At 38.1% G+C, this 19,604-nt stretch overlaps 1 protein-coding gene across 3 annotated transcripts in view; it reads left to right on the forward strand.

Annotated features, from left to right (window-relative positions):
• CDH7 (cadherin 7) overlaps positions 1-19,604 on the forward strand; it is a 107,514-nt gene that overhangs the window by 27,276 nt on the left and 60,634 nt on the right. For all 3 annotated transcript variants that reach the window (XM_038391294.2, XM_043508157.1, XM_038391293.2), the window contains one exon: positions 17,367-17,661. In XM_038391294.2, coding sequence (XP_038247222.1) covers positions 17,367-17,661 — 295 coding nt within the window. The remainder of the gene's footprint in view (positions 1-17,366; positions 17,662-19,604) is intronic.

The raw sequence follows: 19,604 nt of genomic DNA on the forward strand, positions 1-19,604 counted from the left end.
TGAAAACTGGCTGTGTCATGAGTGCCTATATGTCCATCACTGATGACAAGTTCTGTAACATCAGAGATACAGTGGGGTAGTGCTTAGAATTCAACAATCCTATTTAGACACAAACACTTGAACAATGGACGAGCTGCATCCTTAGAAAACAAGTCTTAGGTTAATTCCTCTGAAGGGAGGGGAGAGGCAGGAGCAGTGGAAATTACCTCAAAGACAGAACAAAGGAAGCCAGTTGGGTTTGAGCAGCTAGCTACACAAGAACAGGAGGAGAAGACAGGGAGAAAGTGTGGGTAGGCAGGCCATTTGTCTGGTTTTAAACCAGACAGTCCTCTTTTTGAATGGTTTGTCCTCCCGTTCGGTACTGACACAAAAAGAGATGGGGGTTTGTCCGGCATCAGATGGGGGATGCCACTTTGAAGAGCGCACCGCTCTGCCCCTGCCAGCCTGACCTCACATGCTTCATGCATGCAAAGTCACACCAGCAGGGCAGAGTGGCACACTCTTTAAAATGGCATCCTTCATGTGACATGATTTCATATGCACCATGAGAGCAAGGTCATGCCAGTGTGGGCAGAGTCACACCATTTCCAGAAGTACCAAAATGTCCTGTATTCTGGAAATGCATGAGTGGCCACCTTAAGTGTGGTGTAGGATAGAACAAGGTCACAGAAGTGGCGAAGGAGCTCCATGAGGGAGAGAGACCAGCTATAACTGCATGAGGAGGGGACATCTTGCTTGCCTGGACCCCAATGGTCCCCTCCCCCAGGGCTCACAAGGGAAGAGTAAGCTAAAAAGTGAGGGATATTGCAGTTTCAGGTGTTTACTGTTTTGTATGATCAGTACTCTTCTGTGCTTTGTATGATTAAATACATGTCCAAACTTAAACTGCTACAACAGTGCAGCTGTAGTGGTTTAAATGTAGACATACCCTTTAACTGTAAACCAAAAGCTTCACACCTTTGGGGTGGAGTTTTGACAGAAGGGTGTATATAAGAAGTAGTTTTCTGACAGTTTAGCACTGCATCCAGAGGGAGTAGGTGGTGGGACAGCAGGTTCCAACACTCAGAGGCAGATGCCAGATAGAAGGCCTGCAGCCTGAATGTGCACCTCTGAACCCTCAGATTGGGGCAGTGGCTGGATTCCCTTTAAGTTCCAGAAGCATGAAACAAATCAGGGATCAAGAACAGCAGAGGCTTGGATTCCTCTCACAGTAGTCTTAGTGTGTGGATAGGGAGGGATGCTCTCTCGGATCTGTGACACTTCATAATCCATTTACACATTCTCCACTGGAGTCATTTAGTCCTCCCTGTGTTTGCTTAGTCATCTGCAGCAGCATAGCAGACCCAATGATTCCAAGCTCCCTCTTAGATGACACCATAGGTGGCCATCAACTCTAATTCTGAAGACTATTCATGTGCTGTAAACTACATACTTTAAGTCTGTTAACATATTTTTCAATGGAAGAAAAAAGCTCCCTGTCTTCTCCTCTTAACGAATATGATTAGAGAGGTGCATGAAAAACAAGATACAACAGCAAGGCAGAACACAGGAAAATAACCAACAACCCAGCATTCTACTAGTGCAGGAATTCTTGGCACTAGTTGCCTATGGATCCTGGGGGAAGGAACACAAGGCAGGAGAACTGAGCGCAGAGGACACCAAGTGAAAGGGGCATGATACTCATTTTTTAAAATAGAGTTTTGGTAATGGTGGTTGGGAGTGTACAGGGAATTAAGATCAAGCCTTGAGCTGATCATTTAATTGATCAAATAGAATTTTCCATTTCGCTCTAGTGCTTGATTTTAATTATGTCTGAAATTTATTCATCCATGGTCTTCATTAATTTGACCAGTGTGCTTCATATTTTTTAAAGTTTTTATTTTAAATTTATTCATTTGTTTTATTTTAGATAGCTAGATCTCATTAATTCATAGTTAATGCAATTTCTGAAGAGATCACCTTGTTATTTAAGGATTGTTACTGTAACATGCTCATTTTAGGTAGGGGAAAAGATTGGGACCAACTATGCTTAGGTAAGTGAAAAAATAATAATAAATGTACAAAAGCATAATTAGCATTTGAAAGATATATATCAATGGTTTTAAAGTAACTTTTTTTATCTTTGAAAGTTATAAATTGGGTGAAAAATTGGTGCAGTCCTTTAAACTCCCTTCAAATATACGGGATTTGGAACAATGGGGAAATGGTAGATTATTTTCCTCCCTAAAAATATAGGGACAGACTTTCAGTTGGTGTAAATTTACATATTTCCATTGACATCAATGGAGCAATGCTGATTTACGCCAGAAGATCTGGCCTGGAAGGGACTGCTCCCTTAAATGGGTTAATTAACATGAACAGAGTGTTAAATAAAACACCTGTTATAAAAAAAAGCCCATAAGAAGGTGTTATACAAAGTGAAAATGCTTTGTGTAAAAAAAAAAAAGTACATTGGCTTTAGGGTACTATAATTGGTGACAGAAGGCCAATCAATGAGACAATAATCATGTAAAAATACTGGAAGATCAGATTGCTTGAAGAATTAGAAAGCTTTAACATGGGTGCATGGAAGGGGATAGCAAAGGAGTTGGAAACATTCCATATGCTTTGTATACAAAGTAATTAGATTGCGATCACTTAGTCCAAGAGGATAGAAATGATACACAATTCTGCCAAGATGAGACATGCAAATTGGATCAATTAAGCTTTGAGAGTGCTCAAACAATCTGTTGGAGAAGTTTACATGCTGTGTCAAGTGAAACTTAGCAAAGATCAGTATTGAACGCTGGGGGCAAGTATTACACTGATTTAAACTCTAATCTTCAAAAACAACACATTGGGGATTCAGGTTTAAAAATGAAGTGTTCAGACACTGTAATAAAAGTTTCCTTTAGGAAATGGTTGGTGATATACACAATCAAGAAATATCAGAGGCATGCAAGTAACAATAAATTTAATAGAGTTGATGTAGATGGGAGGAAACGTACAGAAACTGATTTAGTCTGCAGTTAATGAAATAACTAATGCAAATAACTCCTCTACTTTCATGATGATCACAATCCTTAAAATATATGGAGTGTCCTTTTGGAATAGTGGGAGTGCACTATCATTTCTATTCTTATCCTAGCAGAGTTCATTCAGAGGGAAAAACAGCATGAAACCGATGATTAGATAAAAGTGCTCTAATTTCATCAGTTTTGTTTAGGAGTCTTTGTACATTCAACTTGCTTATACTATGGAAAATCTTTTCTTGGGGTAAAATGAAATATTTGTGTCATATAATCAGATAAATATTTATGTAAATCTGAAGTTTCCAGTAACATGGAATAGTGGAACCATCAGAAATGAGCTTCTGAACTGAAACTTCAAACATTTCCAGTAGAAACCAGACAGCTTTCAGGATTAGCACAGAGACTTCACAATTTGAATTTTAATGTAGATTCAGCAACCCTACATATCCATAGTAAAACAGCACATGCCATTTCACTAATTTCTTACCATTTGGTTGTAAATTGAACATAAATCCATTATGTCACCAGCAATTAACAGTGAAGGCTAATTTACAAGAAACACAGAGATAATGACACAGATATGAAAAATAGATAAAAATCATGTATTAATGATCTAGGTCAGAAAAGCTTATATATACACAGAGTGAGCTTTGATTTTAGTCAATTAATGTCTTCAGCTGATCACATTAAATGCTACAGGGTGTTCTTTTAAGGAAACAAGATGTACTGACAAAACAGCAATGTGATGAGATTATACTTATTTAACACTCTACATATTCAAAGGAATAGGAAGGGGAAAAAGAAATGCTGTCCGCTTCAACTACCAGTCTGGCATGACACCATTCGCTATAAACCCAATCCAACTCCTGCTGAAGTCAGTAGGTACTATAAGCAGTTAGTCTGATAATCACCATCCATACCACATGTTGTTGGTTTGTCTTTCCATTTGGCCCCTTCCACTCATCCCAGTCACCTACAGTAAAAGTGCCTATCAAAATGCAAATCACTACCCAGAGACCAACCTAGTTATATCCAGAAGTCCCAGTAGATCTGCAAATGTTAATGTTAAGAAAAAAATTGAGAAGAAACCAAACCATTTAAAGCACTTATTCACTAGGGATCACTTTAAATGATCTGAACAATTTAAGACAGACTCTGAAACATCCATATTTACTATGCATACCATACTTCAGCTTGTTCTGAATGCTGAACAGTTACACTATGAATTTATATAATAGAATCCCGTTGACTTTTAATGTTGCTTTTTGCAGTTAGTCTGTGCAGTGCTTTCTTCTGATAACCACATTTCTGTTCATTAAAACAGCCTTGCTTTGCATGCACATTAAGGCTCCAGATCAGGAAATCACTTACACATGTGCTTAGCTTTAAACATCTGTTTAAGATCCATTGACTTCAATGGGAGATTTAAGTGTGTGTTGAACCTTCACAAATATGTCTGATTTCCTGACTCAGAGCGTTATTGACACATATTGGGTAAGGTGTAATATTAGATTCAATTACTTAATTCTTATTAGTGAGGTTAAAGTTTCAGTAATGTACTGGTTGACAAAAAAAAAAGAAATCTTGGGAAGAAGAGAACATGGAAAATCAGTATAAATAAAAATGAGTAAGATGAGAAAAGATGAAGGGAAAATGTACTATCTTGCCCATAACTTCTGACTGCGTAAAGGGATATGTCATCTATTCTTCCATCTGGTGGTCTGCCCTACAGAAACTGCAACTTTAAACAAACACTAGTGGTGGCTGGTGGAGAACACTAAAAAAGTGTTATGATTGAACGTCAACCAAGCCAGTAGCAGTGAAGAACCACTACCCACCCTAATGCATATATATTCACTGAAAGCAAGAGCATTAAATTAAATGGGCAACAATGATCAGTGATTTGATCATTCTCCCAGACTACTGCACTGGGAAGAACAGCATGGGGAGGAGGTGATCAGCCCTCTGTGGAGAAAGAAGTGGTTCGGGACTATTTAGAAAAACTGGACGAGCACAAGTCCATGGGGCCAGATGCGCTGCATCCGAGAGTGCTAAAGGAGTTGGCGGATGTGATTGCAGAGCCACTGGCCATTTGAAATGATGGGCTAAACAATGGCATTGGATTTTGCTGTTATTTTTTTTAATGGACTTTACCCAGCACTGGCACTAAAACACAACACCACCATCTAAGGGAGCATAATTAAATTGTGAGGTACACAAACATAAGAAGCTGAGCTATGCACTGGTTTCATATGTTACCCTCTGACATATTAGAAATGGGGTGTCTATGGCATGGTAAAGATTTTCATTGGTTCCCTTTTTTTTGGTAAAATAATTTACCCATGCTAAAGCTCTTTACTCATGCTTCTCTGCTACTCTCTTCTTTTAATTTCTTTGCCCACTCTCAACTCCTTGCTGTTTGTCAGTGATGTGCCATAAGCATGGAATAGCCACCTATTGTATGTACATTAAGGCCCTGATCCAGGAAAGCACTTAATCTTATGATTAATTTTAAATGTGTGAATAGTCCCATTGAATTTAGTGGGAATATTCATAGGAATAAAACTGAGCAAATGTCTTTAGTAAGTCTTGGTTAATTCATTTTTTAAATGAATGAATGAATGAACAACCCTCCTAAACCTAGTCTGTGGAACATTTTAAGTATAACCATATAACTTCTTTATACTATATAGCACTGCACTGATTGTAACAGACTGTAAGTTTGTCAGAGCAGGGACCTGTTCATTGTTCAGCCCAGATCACCCATACAGTTATATGGTTCTATATTTAATTATAGTAACTTGTCTTTTAAGCAAAACAGCTAGAGTTGAGCAAGATGTCTTATAAATATGTGTTATGAGTGGGATTGAAAGTAAGAGGAGGGAGACAAGCGATGATAATGTTATTTTATTTTAATAGTTTCATAGATTTTATTTAACTACTCTTTAACTGTTTTCAGGGAATTAAAGGTTAGAGTGGATTTGGACCCAGTTTATTGCATCTGTTCTGCATTATAAATCTTTCATCATTAAAATAATCAGATCACGCATAGTGCTGCAGTCCAGTACTTTATAGACTTCTACAGAAACAATTAGTCACAGTAATTACTTTGCCTGCTTTACATTTACACACTTCACCATTTTCAGCCATCCTATTAGGGTTTCAGCACCTCCCAGACCCACTGATGTGCATTGTAATATTACAAGAGAATTTTCGGTAACATTAAAATTTAAACGGCAAAGGAAGTGTCAGTAAATGGATACAACATTGAAACAAAACGAAACAACAACAAAACCCCATGTACCCTTCAGGAATCTCTTTCTCTGTATTAATGGATTAATGTTCTTCGAAAGCAGATTCCTATGAGAAAATCATTATCAACCAAATAGTGCTGCAAGCTATTTTAGATAGTTCAAACGGAAAAAGAATAATCTCTCTAAACTGTAGATCAGTAATTTGACAAAAAAGACCACATAGAGTATACAATATGGTTTATACTCTATAAACACATGGAGATTTGATATATGTACACATTTGTCTGTACATAAGACTTTATGTTTTATGCCAAATGATTTTTCATTTCTAAATTAGATATTATGGACATGGACAAACACATACAGTGTATGCTTATCTACCCACTCTTCAAGTACTTACATAAAAATGCTGTATATTGTGAGTGATGCTACTATTGTATCTCCTTCTGAGGTCTTTCTTTCCTGTTTTTTTTCAGGGGGGAAGGTCTAAATGTTCCAAAAATGTTGATGGAAAAATATACTTTTTTACGTATGCCCAACTCCTGTGTATTTTATTCAGGTTTCGAATATCGTGATTAACTAGCACAATAAATATTGTGGCAGAACTAGCTTTCCTATAGGTGGGCCTGTTTTTTTTTTAAATTTTCTTTTATGTATTCCCAAAAGCAGTGGGTGGTGGGGGGGGAGGGGAAGTATTGCTTTTGCAGAATTGTACTTGCATGTACTATGTAGATTCCCCCCCCCACACCCCACAAAGTACAGAACCAAATCTTGCAATGTCAAAAACAAATCTGAGTACTTTAAACATTAAATAATTAATAAATGAAAGGGAAAAAAAACACTTTTTCCTCTAATATTCTGCAAACTCCATAAAAATAGATGACTTACATAATGCAATAAAACCATGCAGTTTCTGGAAGAGAGTTTGCTCTTTCAAATTTAGTCTCTATTTACATTATGCTAACTAGTGCTTCTGGATGGTTTCCAACTGTGGGAGTAGAGGTGGGAAATGGGATTTGTTTTACATGTTTGGGGAAAATAATTTGGGGCAAATGGTTTAACCTTGTCAAATGCACTTGATACCTCGAGCTGCGCACTAACATCGTAATCCCACAAACTGCTCCATGTGAGCTGACCTATTGAAGTCAATGGAGCTCAGTGCAAACACAGTGGTCCTTCTACATGGAACACCTTGTAGGATTGGAGTCTATGGTATTCATTTATTACACTGCATTCCTAATGCCTATTCACTTTTATAGGAGTTATACACGTGGGAGCAAAGAACCTTACATAATTTGATTAGAAAGCTGAAACAAAGAGTAGCTGTCTTTTATTTTACAGCTTCATTGCTTCCTGGCAACAAAATAAATCAAGTCACTGGACTAGTAAATACATTGGCATAGTAAATAATATCAGGAAACATGGTGCATTGTGAATAGACATGGAGTATGTGATAAAACCTGTAGCATTTTGGAAGAGAGGTGTGACTCTATCTTGACATTGAAAGTAAATTAAAAGGTCCAAATTTGCCTTCTCCAGCTAATCAGAATAATTATTCAGTAACTTTTAAGTAGAATTGTGCTTCAAGCATATTCTCACACTATTTGTTTTCGTAAGCACTTGTATGAGCAAGGTTGGATCACTGATATTTGTTTGATCACAAAATGAAATCGGTTTTGGGTAGAAACAGAAGTAATTTATATTGGTGAGGTCAGAGAGAAGAAACAATACCATGTAATTTATCTGGTGAATTATACAGTTTGAATATTGAAATAGTAATACTTAAAGAAATATTCACAGTAAACACAGTCCTATAAAATGCATGTTTCATCCAGTACATTCTTCAATGTACATTATTTTCCCTGTTCTAAATTACAGCCTGATTGACTTCGGTGGAGTTGCATGTATATAAGTGAGGGCAAAACTGGGTTCTATGTATGTAACCACACAGTTATCCCTCCTTCCTTGCACATTTCCCATTATGTAAGTGTGATGTTGCCTGTGTGCTGTTGGTGGTGCTACAGTACAGAATTGTTGCTTTTTCAAATTAAATGTTTCACAATTAGTATGTGAAGATGTACAGTATATAAATGGTTTTTACCACTCAGAGCTGCCAAACTGTCATTTAAGAGCGTGAATGACAAATGACCATTTGAAGCATGAGATACCATGATGATGGCCCATTAAAACTCCTCAAGAATATTCATGGACTACATATGCCACTCAGCTCATCTACAACAGCAGTTGCCTCTGTGCTGTTTCTCTAACTGTGCTAGTCTTAATGGGCTTGCTGCACATTTCCTTGCAGCCACAGGGTATCCAGTGCTCTTATTAAAACTGGGGCAGGGGAAGGCAGAGAGGACCCAACAAGGAGATTTATATCTCTGTATGACATTATATATTATGTATATATTTAGTTGAGTGATATTGCTTGAGAGGAAAAAAGTTGTGTACATGTTATAGAACATGTGTGTGACTTGGCTGCTCTTATCACATCCAATTTTCTGTATTTTCTTATTAATTATTCAACCTCCAGTCCTTAGATGACAGTAACTCATATTTCTAGGGGGACCCTGTCATCTGAACTTGGTGTTTCATTCAGAAACCTTAAGGGCTTACTTAAATTATAACTGAAATTTTTTGAGGAGTAGGTTTAAGAATATTGGCTTGCATTATGATTGAATAATAATTTATCAAGCTATTCAGATGTGTTTGCTTCAACATTACTTTACTTTATTGTTGGTTCAATGACTTTTCAGTTGGGTCCGAGGATGTTTAAAAATCTGATATGGGCTATACCGTGTGATATTAGCACCATATAGTACCAGTCTGGAAGGATAGATAGGCACTGCGCTTCATAAAATCTCTTTGGCTACTTTAAAGATATAAAGGTTAAAATAAAAAGTGAGTCTTTTAAAAGGAAATTTATAATGCTTGTGGAAATTGGAGGTTTGGCAGTGTGGTGAAGTCCTCCTTATTCACAGAACAGGTACTGCGTATGGCTTTTGCAGTGCATGCATCACCAAAGTGTCCCATCAAATGTCTCAACCCTTGACTTGTAGGAGTGAGAGGACAGTTTAGTCTTCTTGTCAATTCAAAACTTAGCCTCAAGAGATAGCTAATATTTTTCCTTTGAGGAAATGAATAAAATTCTTAATTTTTTTATCTCTTTGACCCAGTGCCTACTCTCAGCTCCGGCCCCTTTGTGTTTCTCTAGCACCAAAAAGGGCCAGAGAGCTTCCATAACAGATCAGTGAAGAGTCATCTGGCATATGTATCACAGTGGGTCACAGCTGAGAATATCAGATTTAGGACAAACTGCTGAAAAATAGGGCAGAATTACTCCCAAACCGGTGGTTATGCTATCGTAAAATATACCAAACGAGTAACAAAAGTAAACTTCTGTCGCACCACACTGGTTAACAAGAAGTCTAAAATGCATTAGTGATAAGTCTAAAATGAATCCTGATGCATTCCAGCCCTTGCTTTACCACTGGACTATATGATGAGTGGTTACTGAAAACCAATTTAGTCACATATAGGGTATTCTAATCCCAAGAGATCCCAAGCCACATAGCCAGGTCAATATTTAACTCAGATGTTATCCAATAATCTACACTGTTGCCAATCCTTTATTATCTCATATCTAAAAGTTTATTTATAAGAGAATAGAAAAGAAAGAGGAGAGACTTAAAATGGTTAAGGAACTCTTATACATACAATCATTGCAAAGTTCTTGGATCATGTTTGTAGCAGTGATGCTACAGACTGGTCACTTGTAACATCTGTGGTAATTTCCAAAAGATTGGAAGGTCCTCTGACCATAGTAAATATGGTCCTTTTATTGTAAATCCATAGTCCAGAGATCAGAGCAAGAAAGAGGCTAAGTGGAGATGCTTCCAGGGTCCTTCTTTTGTATTTTCTCCCATGTGGAGGGACTGCTTAGTTTATGGAAAATTACAGGCACAAGATGGAGTTCAAGGTCATGTGAGCAAGTCATATACCCTTGCATGCTTTGATGACTCATAGAAGCAGCCATTACCCATATTTTGGCTAAAACATCCACAGGAAGGACCACCAGGCGGGGAGAAGCTTCTTCTGTGGCCCATTGTGAGATTTAAGTGCTATTTATTGGGCCATCAACTTGAATAGTTCATTCACAATGTGTTGGCTAGATTGGATATAAATTACCTCGTGGATGTTATCTCAGGAGCACATTTGATATATGGATCTATATAGCCAATATTTATAACTTCAGATACAAACGTGATACATGCATATAAACAGGATAATCATACTCAGCAAAACATATCTTTTTCATTGACACATTACATGACATTCTTTGTACAAGATTTGTTGCAATTGTCTAACAGTGGCAATATTAATGATTCAAGTGGTCATATTTCAATCAAACAGCATCACAATAGGGAAGCTGGTTGGCTAGAATTGACATAGCCAGCCCCGTGCAATCTCTCTGACTGCCCATTGTATCAGAAGGGCTGCAGAGGCAGGAGATGGTGTGGCAATCATCAGCCAGCACAAAGGCCCTGAAGGGGGGTTCTCAAAGCTGGCATAATTTAGAGCAGCCCTCGGCTGTTCTAAATTACTCTAGGGGCTCCAGTAACCCATGGCAGCCCGGGAGGTTAGTGAAACACAAAAGTTGCTTAAAGCCATATTTCCATTTTCCCACTCAGTTATGCTGTTCAGAGCTCTGGAACAGCTGAGGATCTGAGCCTGTGACTCTAAATTTTGAAAAATACTCTAATTCTTTTCACTGCTCTGTGCATGTGTGGGCACTGCATTTTTCCTTTTTTTTCCCTCTAGCACCTGATTCTGCTGATTCTCAACCTTTTTAAATTTACTACAGCCTTCACTGTGCCTCCCAATATATAATTTAACTGTTAATACAAATTTTCCCTGGAGAACAAAGTTTCTCTATAAACACAGGGTAGTTACAGCAAACATTTACAGTTACATGGTGCTTGTCCAGCCGCAGAAAATGCTGTAAACATTCATAGGATATCCATTGCCCAAGTTGGAATATTAAAAATGCTGGTGAGCTGCTACCATCTTCTATCCCAGAGATTCTTTCTCTACCCCTAGACTGCAAAATTAGCCCCATTCACTAATTTATTTTGTGCTTTTTATCTTTTTTACCATCTCCATAGCTCTTTATTTTTTCCTTCCATTCCTTTTCACTTTCTATCTCACCTGTTGTTTTTTCCCTCCATATTCTTCTACCCCCGTGCCTTCCCTCCTCCTCTGTTATCACTCTGACCTTCATGTCTGGTGTGCCCACTGCTTCCTGTCCCCATGTCTGACATCTGATTTTCTCTCATTTTCCCCATATATGGTCTATGGCAAACAAAGTGTCTCATGGCCCGCCAGGGGTTTACCCTGAAAAAGCCGTGAACCACGTTTGGGAACCCCTGGTCTATGGTGTCATGTCTACTCTATTCTTTTCTCCCTGAGGTCTTTTTTCTTCACATTTTACTGCCCTCTTTCCTGACCCATATGAATCTGTTCTCTCCATGTCTCTGCATTGCAAAGCCAATACTAATCTCTTCTGCCATCTACATTCCATTCGACATCTGCTCCTCATTGTATCTTCAGGCCAGTGCCCAGCAGATGCTGTGCTCTGGGTTGGACCAGGTTCTGAGTAGTCCTTGATGTTTCTGCTGCCTGTGTTACACAGAGTGAATGTGTGTTTACTGTGGTGCTACTTCCTCTACTGCACTATGGTCATTTCTGTTCTTACATGACAAGATCCCAAAGCAACAGAGCCAAACACATGTGTCAGAAAGGTGAATAGTGCCATTGTGGTGTAATTATCTACATTGATTCCATTCAAGCATTAATGGCATTGCTGAGAGTGAAGGCTTGGACACCATGACAAAAGCCAAGCCTTTAGAAAACATATTATTTAGAATAGGGTGGTTTTTTCCCCTTAACATTCCCTGATTAAGATTATAGTTATTTTTGGACATCCATTTATATTTGGTACTTTTCTCTTTACTTTATCCCTTCCCTATATTGATTCATATACTAAAAAGCGGAACATAGAAAAGTGTTTTTCCCCTGTGATCCTAGCATTGTACAGGAATGTAACATAAAATAACAAAAAACAAAAGGAAACATTTGCCCTCCAGGAGTTGTTCCTCAGTGTTCTTTGGAAGCAGGTTTCTAAAAGAAAATCCTTATCAGCTGGGAAGTACAATGGCTAGCTCCTGGGTGAGGTGAATGATGTGAATTACAAGCCTTTGCTGATGTCAGTTATGTGTATTACAATTACCTATTTCGATTTCACATGATTTTGTGATGAGGCAAAATGTCAATTCATGATATATGGTTAGATTTTCAAAAGTGCTCAGTACTCAAGAACCCATTTTGAGAACAATAAGGTAAATAAGTGGGTGTGAGCCAGGGAGAGAGAGCACCCTGATTTTAACAAGAATATGACAAGTCTCCAAATCAAATTTAACTTTGACACTAGCACTACATAGACTAATTTCATTCTAGATTTAAACTTTTACTCAGGTTGAAATTATTCCAATTCCCTGAGTCTTGTTCCCCAAACCACCCTCCCATATAACAATTATTGTACAGGTATATATTTTATGGAAATATGTAACACATTTTAAATTAACAATCACAATTCAAAATGCCAATACAAACAACAATATTAAAATATATGGCAAAATTGCAAAGTTACAATCAAATAAAATAGTAAATCCAATAATATTAAGTATTTAAGTAACAGCATTGTTGTTTGTGACCATTCAAATAAAAAAAATGGAAAAGAAAGGAGGCAAATACATTGCTAAGATCATTTTGTTTGAGATTCCCCCTACATACATTCCATCTTCGGACAATTTAATATTTGAAAAGTGCCTTTAGTTTCATCTGGGCATGTGGCTGTGCATTCCCTCCCAGCCCCCTTCTCAGTCTTGCCAATGGGATGGCAGCAGGTAGTTGTGAGTGTGACCCCTTCACTTCACAATCCATCTCCAGTCTTTTTGGTGAGATGAGTGTGTGTGTGTGGGGCGGGAGGAGATGGGGAGAAGGGTGCTGCCAGGGACCTAGCTCAGATATAGATTTAAAATGTATTTAATGTTAAAAAGAGGAAGACAGGAATATTAGCATTCCACCTCTTTTGAGGGAGTCTGAAACCAGGGAAATAGCAGTCCATGCCTCCAGAAGTCAGGGAGAGCCTTGCTGGTTAGACAAATTGACTCTAGAGCACAGTATCCATAGTTATTGATGGAAATAGATTTTTAGCTCTATAGGAGATACTACAACAGCACACAATAATGCTAAGTAATGCAAAACAGTGTTATCATTGGCCCTGTGAATCACAACCTACAAGATGGTTGAAAGCAGAGAGCATTTAGTGTCAGTGAATCTGAAAGAAATGGACTAGACATTTGTTAGACCCTGAATGGCAGAGTAATTGTTGTCCCAACTAAATAAATACAAACACAGCAGGTCAGACTGTACCCTAAGCTTTAGCCCTTCTGGTTCAGCAGGACCCATGGGTGTAACTGAGGCCAAAATTTGGTTCATTTTTTGATTAGAGAAGTAGTGTCTGCTGGTCAGAATCTAAAGAGCTCACTGTATCTCTCTCTCATACATACACACAAGAATATTTCAAAGTGACTTTTTTAGGGCTTGATCCTGTGAAGCGCTAAGTGACCTTTATTCCTGTTGATTTCATTGGGAGTTAAGGGCTCTCAGCAACTTGCAGTGTGAAGCCCACAGTGAAAATAATTGCCATTAGTGATACATAAACCTCAAAAAATGTCTATATGTAGTTCAGATAATTACCAAACCTCTGGAGATCTCCTCACTCCCAGCAGGCTCACATGATCTGACTTTCTAGAGTTGTTAGTTCTCCTTAAATCTTCATGATTATGGCAACATCCTCCCACTATTAAGGGTGCATTCTGTGTTTTCTCTTTTAGAGCCTGGTGCCTTCACTTTTAGTTCTTGTGAGCTCTTGTGCACAATGCATTCCAGGGAAGATTAAACCACAGAACCTACAAAACCTAATACTAGATGTGCTTGGGGCTCAGCTGAGAGGCATCTGGGCCCATACAACAGATCTTGGAAGACAGAGATAACGTGACCTCGATCCCCACATTTGTGTATGTGTGGTGTAGCTGATGTGAGGGATTGACTAAAGGTGGACTGGCACGGAGGCATTAGGAATTGCGGGGAACATGTAGTCCCTTCATTAAATGAAGAGATCTGAAAACCTTAAAAAAAAAAGTTTGGGTTTAGAGAAAGTAATGAAGACCATTCCCCCCTAATTATGGCCCCTTGTAAAGAAATCTGTGGTTGGTGGGGTAGGAGATCTCTGTGAGGTGAAGATCACTGGATTTCCTACAAACTGTGCCTGAAAGGCGATGAGTTAGGGGAACTCCAGAGTGGGAGTGGGCAAAACGTCCAAACCCTTTTGGATCTTTGGGACCACCCCCTCTGCAATGACATGAGTCATTTATGTTGCTCTACTGGATAACCTCTCCCCTGAAATCAATGTATTTGCACTGCTACTGGCTGAGTCCCCTTTTAGACTTCTGTGCTAGGTCTCTCTTGGATTTCTATGTGGGAAATCACAAGTGCAGTGGAGGGCCTATTGGAGGCAGTGCCACAGAGCAATACTACTCTACCTTTCACACAATCTGTGTTGCAGAAAGTCTCTGGAGCTCTTCCACACAGAGTTCCACAGTAGGGTTTTCCTGGAAAACAGCTGGCAAAGAGTGCTGCAGAGGTGGCACCATCTTCCTTTTGCATATTAATCCCCGAGAATCAACCCAGGTCAGTTACAAGGCCAAATATTAATATTTAGCCCTTCCAAGGGTCTCAAAGTGCTTTGCAGACATTTATTAAGCTTTACAAAGCTTTAGACTCTGACTTGGGTAAATATCATTATTCCACTTTCAGATGGGGAAACCGAATAACAGAGTGTGACTAGTCCACAGGCACATTAATAGTCAGTAGCAGAGATGGAAGTAGAGCCCAGAACTCCTGGCTCTAAGTCCTATGCTTAGTCTACAAGGTGAGTTACTTCCTCCATCTTAATAGTAGACTTACACTAAAGAGATCTAAACCAAGGCTGATGTGTACATTCTCCAGCTCTCTGGATCCTTTCAGTACAGTTGAATTTTTTACATTGTTCTTTGCATGGAACTTTCATTTTTCTCATGCCGGTATGAAAATACTCAAAAAAGTGTTTAAACAAACTTTTTAGGGTGTTCTTATAGAATGAGAGCACCACATTACCTTCTGTGGTGATATAGGGTTTCCCCTAGGGTTAAATAAATAGAGAGTGCTTCTGCAGCTAGTTGAGGCTGGGGCACTGTTTTTTAAAGATTTAGAAGAACAAAATATTCTGTAATTTTAATAAAACAAAAGGGCAGTGAGTGTTGCTCACCCACAGCCTGAATTTTGTGGTATCAAAGAACATTGCTGGTCACTCTTTCAGTCTACAGTGTATAAGTTGTCCACTAAAAACTCAGACTGCAGTCCATCTATTAAGATTGGTAGAAGGTGCATACTGCAACTGCATAAATAGTAGCTTATATCCAGAGGCTATAAGCTAGGTAATGTATATGTAATATGTAGCTCTTTATCCATTTGAAAAATTCAGAATTGGTCTCCAATTTTTCACTGCTGAAATGACACAGGCCTTTTGCAATTGTATTAAGTTCTGACTCAGTCAGCAATTTTCTGCCCATGAATTTTGGCAGTGATTACAATCTTAGTGATATTCCCAGCTGAGAAAAAAATATATATTAGTGATGGAAAGAATGATAATGATGATGGTAAAGTACAAACAGGCTCAACCTGCATTTGATATGGGGGTGAAAGGTGTTCCAAAGAGGATAAAAGAAGCAAACAGTTTGAACATCTTTGTCATTGTCCTCAAATAACATAATCTTTTAACAAAACAGCAGGTGCTAAAGTGCACATGACTAATATTTTCACTTGTTCCCTACTGAAGTGTTTTTTGTTTGTTTGGGGCTTTATTGTGGGTGGGGGGGCGGGGAGTTGGGGATGTGCATGTGTGGATTCTGTAACCTTTATTCTGTGCCATCATAACTACACTCTGACCTTCATTTGCTGTGAAGTGGTAGACATTATATAAAGGTGTTAGGCCATCTCTTGATTCTTTTCATGTTCTAGCCGCATACCTGTGTGAAGCAGGGTTGGTTCTAGCTATGAAATGCAGCTGTAGCATACAGTGCTCTTACTACCTATGTAGGTGCAGATTGGTTATACTGTTCCTGTATTTTAGGACAGGCTTTAGATGATGTATAATGAATAAACTGATATCATTCCTGGAGCATAGAAAGGTGTGACTATTTTCCAGGTTTTTATTGATCTACACTTCTGCCATTTGTATTACAAAATTGCATTTTGATCATGTTTTGGATGGAATTTTGTGAACTTTATCTTGATCTCACTGAAATGATGATTTTTAGCACTGTGCAACTCTTTGCAGGCTGGTAAGGGTTATCCGCATTTTACATATGAGGAAACTGAGGCATAGAATGAAGTGACTGGTTCAAGGCCATACAATATGTTAGTAGCAGAGCAAGACTCCTTGATTCTCTAATCTGTTCTGATTCTCCCAGCCTATGTTGTACAATGAACACTGGGAAAACTATCTTGTAGCTGATCTAGGGTACCCAAAAGGTAAGAAACAATTATTGAGATTTAGTTAATAGTAACTTTCCTCCAAAATCACAAACATCCTGTCAGACAGGCATTGATAGTTACTAAATGGTTACCCCTATTTAAGAACAGATAGTATTATAGAACAGAAATACAGCATGAGGCTACTATTGTTTTGAAATGACATAAAATGCTTTTGAAAGTGAGATTGCATACAGAAAGGAAAGAAAGGTTCTTGCTCACAAGAGCTAGCTGACAGATTCTAATAGTCTTTCACATGCCGCACACAATAAACATTCACCTTATCTTTCCAAGAACAATAGAATTTCATGTACTGCTGCATGACATAAGAATTAGTTTTACATATCTCCATATCATTGACTCTCTTGTAAATTAATCTCATCTCTCATCAATTTTTCACCAGCTTCACTCTGATGTTGATAAAGGAGATGGCTCCATCAAATACATCTTGTCAGGCGAAGGGGCAAGTTCCATTTTCATTATTGATGAGAACACGGGGGATATTCATGCTACAAAGAGGCTGGATCGGGAAGAGCAGGCCTACTATACGCTCCGAGCACAAGCACTAGATAGGCTCACTAATAAACCTGTGGAACCAGAGTCGGAGTTCGTCATTAAGATTCAGGACATCAATGACAATGAACCAAAATTTCTGGATGGCCCTTACACTGCTGGGGTTCCGGAGATGTCTCCCGTGGGTAAGTAGAGAATACATTGTTCATGTCTTGGGAAATCTGTTATCTTTTTTAAAATGTCATTATTTTTTACAGTATCACACCAAGCTATTTAATTATCTATGAGCCACCTGCACCAGTTGGATGTTTTCTGGCTTGATGGGAAAATAAGACTTTACAAAATATTTATTCTTTCAAAAATGTAGAAAAACTAAAATTTGCTATATAGGGATTTAGATAGGCATTTTATAGCGTACTTCTCATTTAAGTGCCCAGACCTTTGTTTTTTAATTCTCATTAAGAACAGAAAGTTTCACACCTACGCTCTGGCACAGAGAGGTGATAATACCTCCTTTTTTATACAAAACTCCATTATGAACAAATTCCTTAAAAAGCCATTTAGTACATAAAGTGCTTGGAATGTGTTGCTTATATTATTGTGTTAGAACTGTATCTCATTAGTAATAGCCAAATTATGCTCTGTGGGAACATGTGCATGGACCCAAGAGCAGAACTTGGCCCAATTTAAAAGAGTTTTGAAGTTTATTGTAATTAGAGAGTGAAGCCTTGTAAGTAGTTCAAGTATTCTACTGGAAGATAGCAATGTGAATAAGACACATCTAAACCCTATCTACATTCAGATCTATTATTTAGTCATTTTAAAGGACCAGCTCCTAAACAGGTGTAAATTAGCAATGCTCTATTGCCTTCAATGGAACTATGCTGATTTATACCAGCTGAGAATCTATTCCAGAAACTGGCTCACTTACAGTGAGTTTTGTTCCGAACTAAGGGCTTGTCTATGCAGAAACTGGAATCGGGAAAAAAAAACCTAAATCTGTTGTAATTCAAACCCTTTGTTATTTCAGTGCAACTGTATGTGTGGAAACTCTTCTTTCAGATTAAGACTGCCCTATATCAATTTAATTTAAATTGATTTTTTACTGATTTAAGTTATATCAAAATGGGACATTCAATCTGAACAAATAGTGTCCACACACAGACTTGCACTAATGATGTGAATTGCAATCATTTTAGTTTTTTTCAGTTTGATTTTTGTATGTTGGCAAGCCCTATGTTACTGTTCCAGAATTAAAGGAGTAGAGAGACCAACAACAACAACAAAATCTCTTGCTTCAGACTCTACTTAAATCATTAGTCACCATTACAAATAAAGGAGACTCACTTGAAATCAAAAATATTAACAGAGAGAACATAAGTAGAACGTTGCTACTGCCATCTGATTTTACTTAGCAGAAGTCATAGATATGATCCCTCAGTTGATATTTTGCATTTATCCATGGTCATTTCATTCTAGGTCAGTGTCAGAAGAGGCAGAAGCAACATTTAAAGGAAGGATGGAGGTCAATATTCTTATAAAATATTAGGAGGAAGGTGAAGGGGCGAGATACTTCTAAAAACTGTTTCCTACTTCACTCTGGAAAGAGAAGCTAATTCAGATAATTCAAGAGACTTTTAAGAACAAATAATCCAAAAGGTTAAGAGCAATATATTCATTACCAAGAAAAGCCAAAATACCAATGTTTTAGACTAAGTGGCCTCTCCCAGGGTTAAGCTAGTTTTATTGCAGCATCACTGTTTTCAGTCATCTTTGTACTAATTATATATCGTTCACTATATACTAAACAATAGTGAATTTATCCAGAGTGAATTAATCCAGAGTGCAGCAAAAAGTAAGGTTTTAAAGCATCTAATTTCTTCATCTCGCACCCATGGGTAAGTGCCACACTAAAAGTGAGGGCTTTCCCCCCAAAAAATATAGTAGGAAACAATCTTTTGGTTGTGCATTTGAAACTGGATTTTGCACCTGACACTTTTGCCATTTGATAGAAACCCACACTGGTGTCATTATATATGGTAGAGAAAACACACACTATTGTTTAATGTGAGCTGCTTTAACGTATTTCTTTGCTGCTTAACCAACATAAATGACTGGGTGAAATTCT

The sequence above is a fragment of the Dermochelys coriacea genome, chromosome 2 (genome assembly GCF_009764565.3).
Source record: "Dermochelys coriacea isolate rDerCor1 chromosome 2, rDerCor1.pri.v4, whole genome shotgun sequence".
NCBI classification, from domain to species: Eukaryota; Metazoa; Chordata; order Testudines; family Dermochelyidae; genus Dermochelys; species Dermochelys coriacea.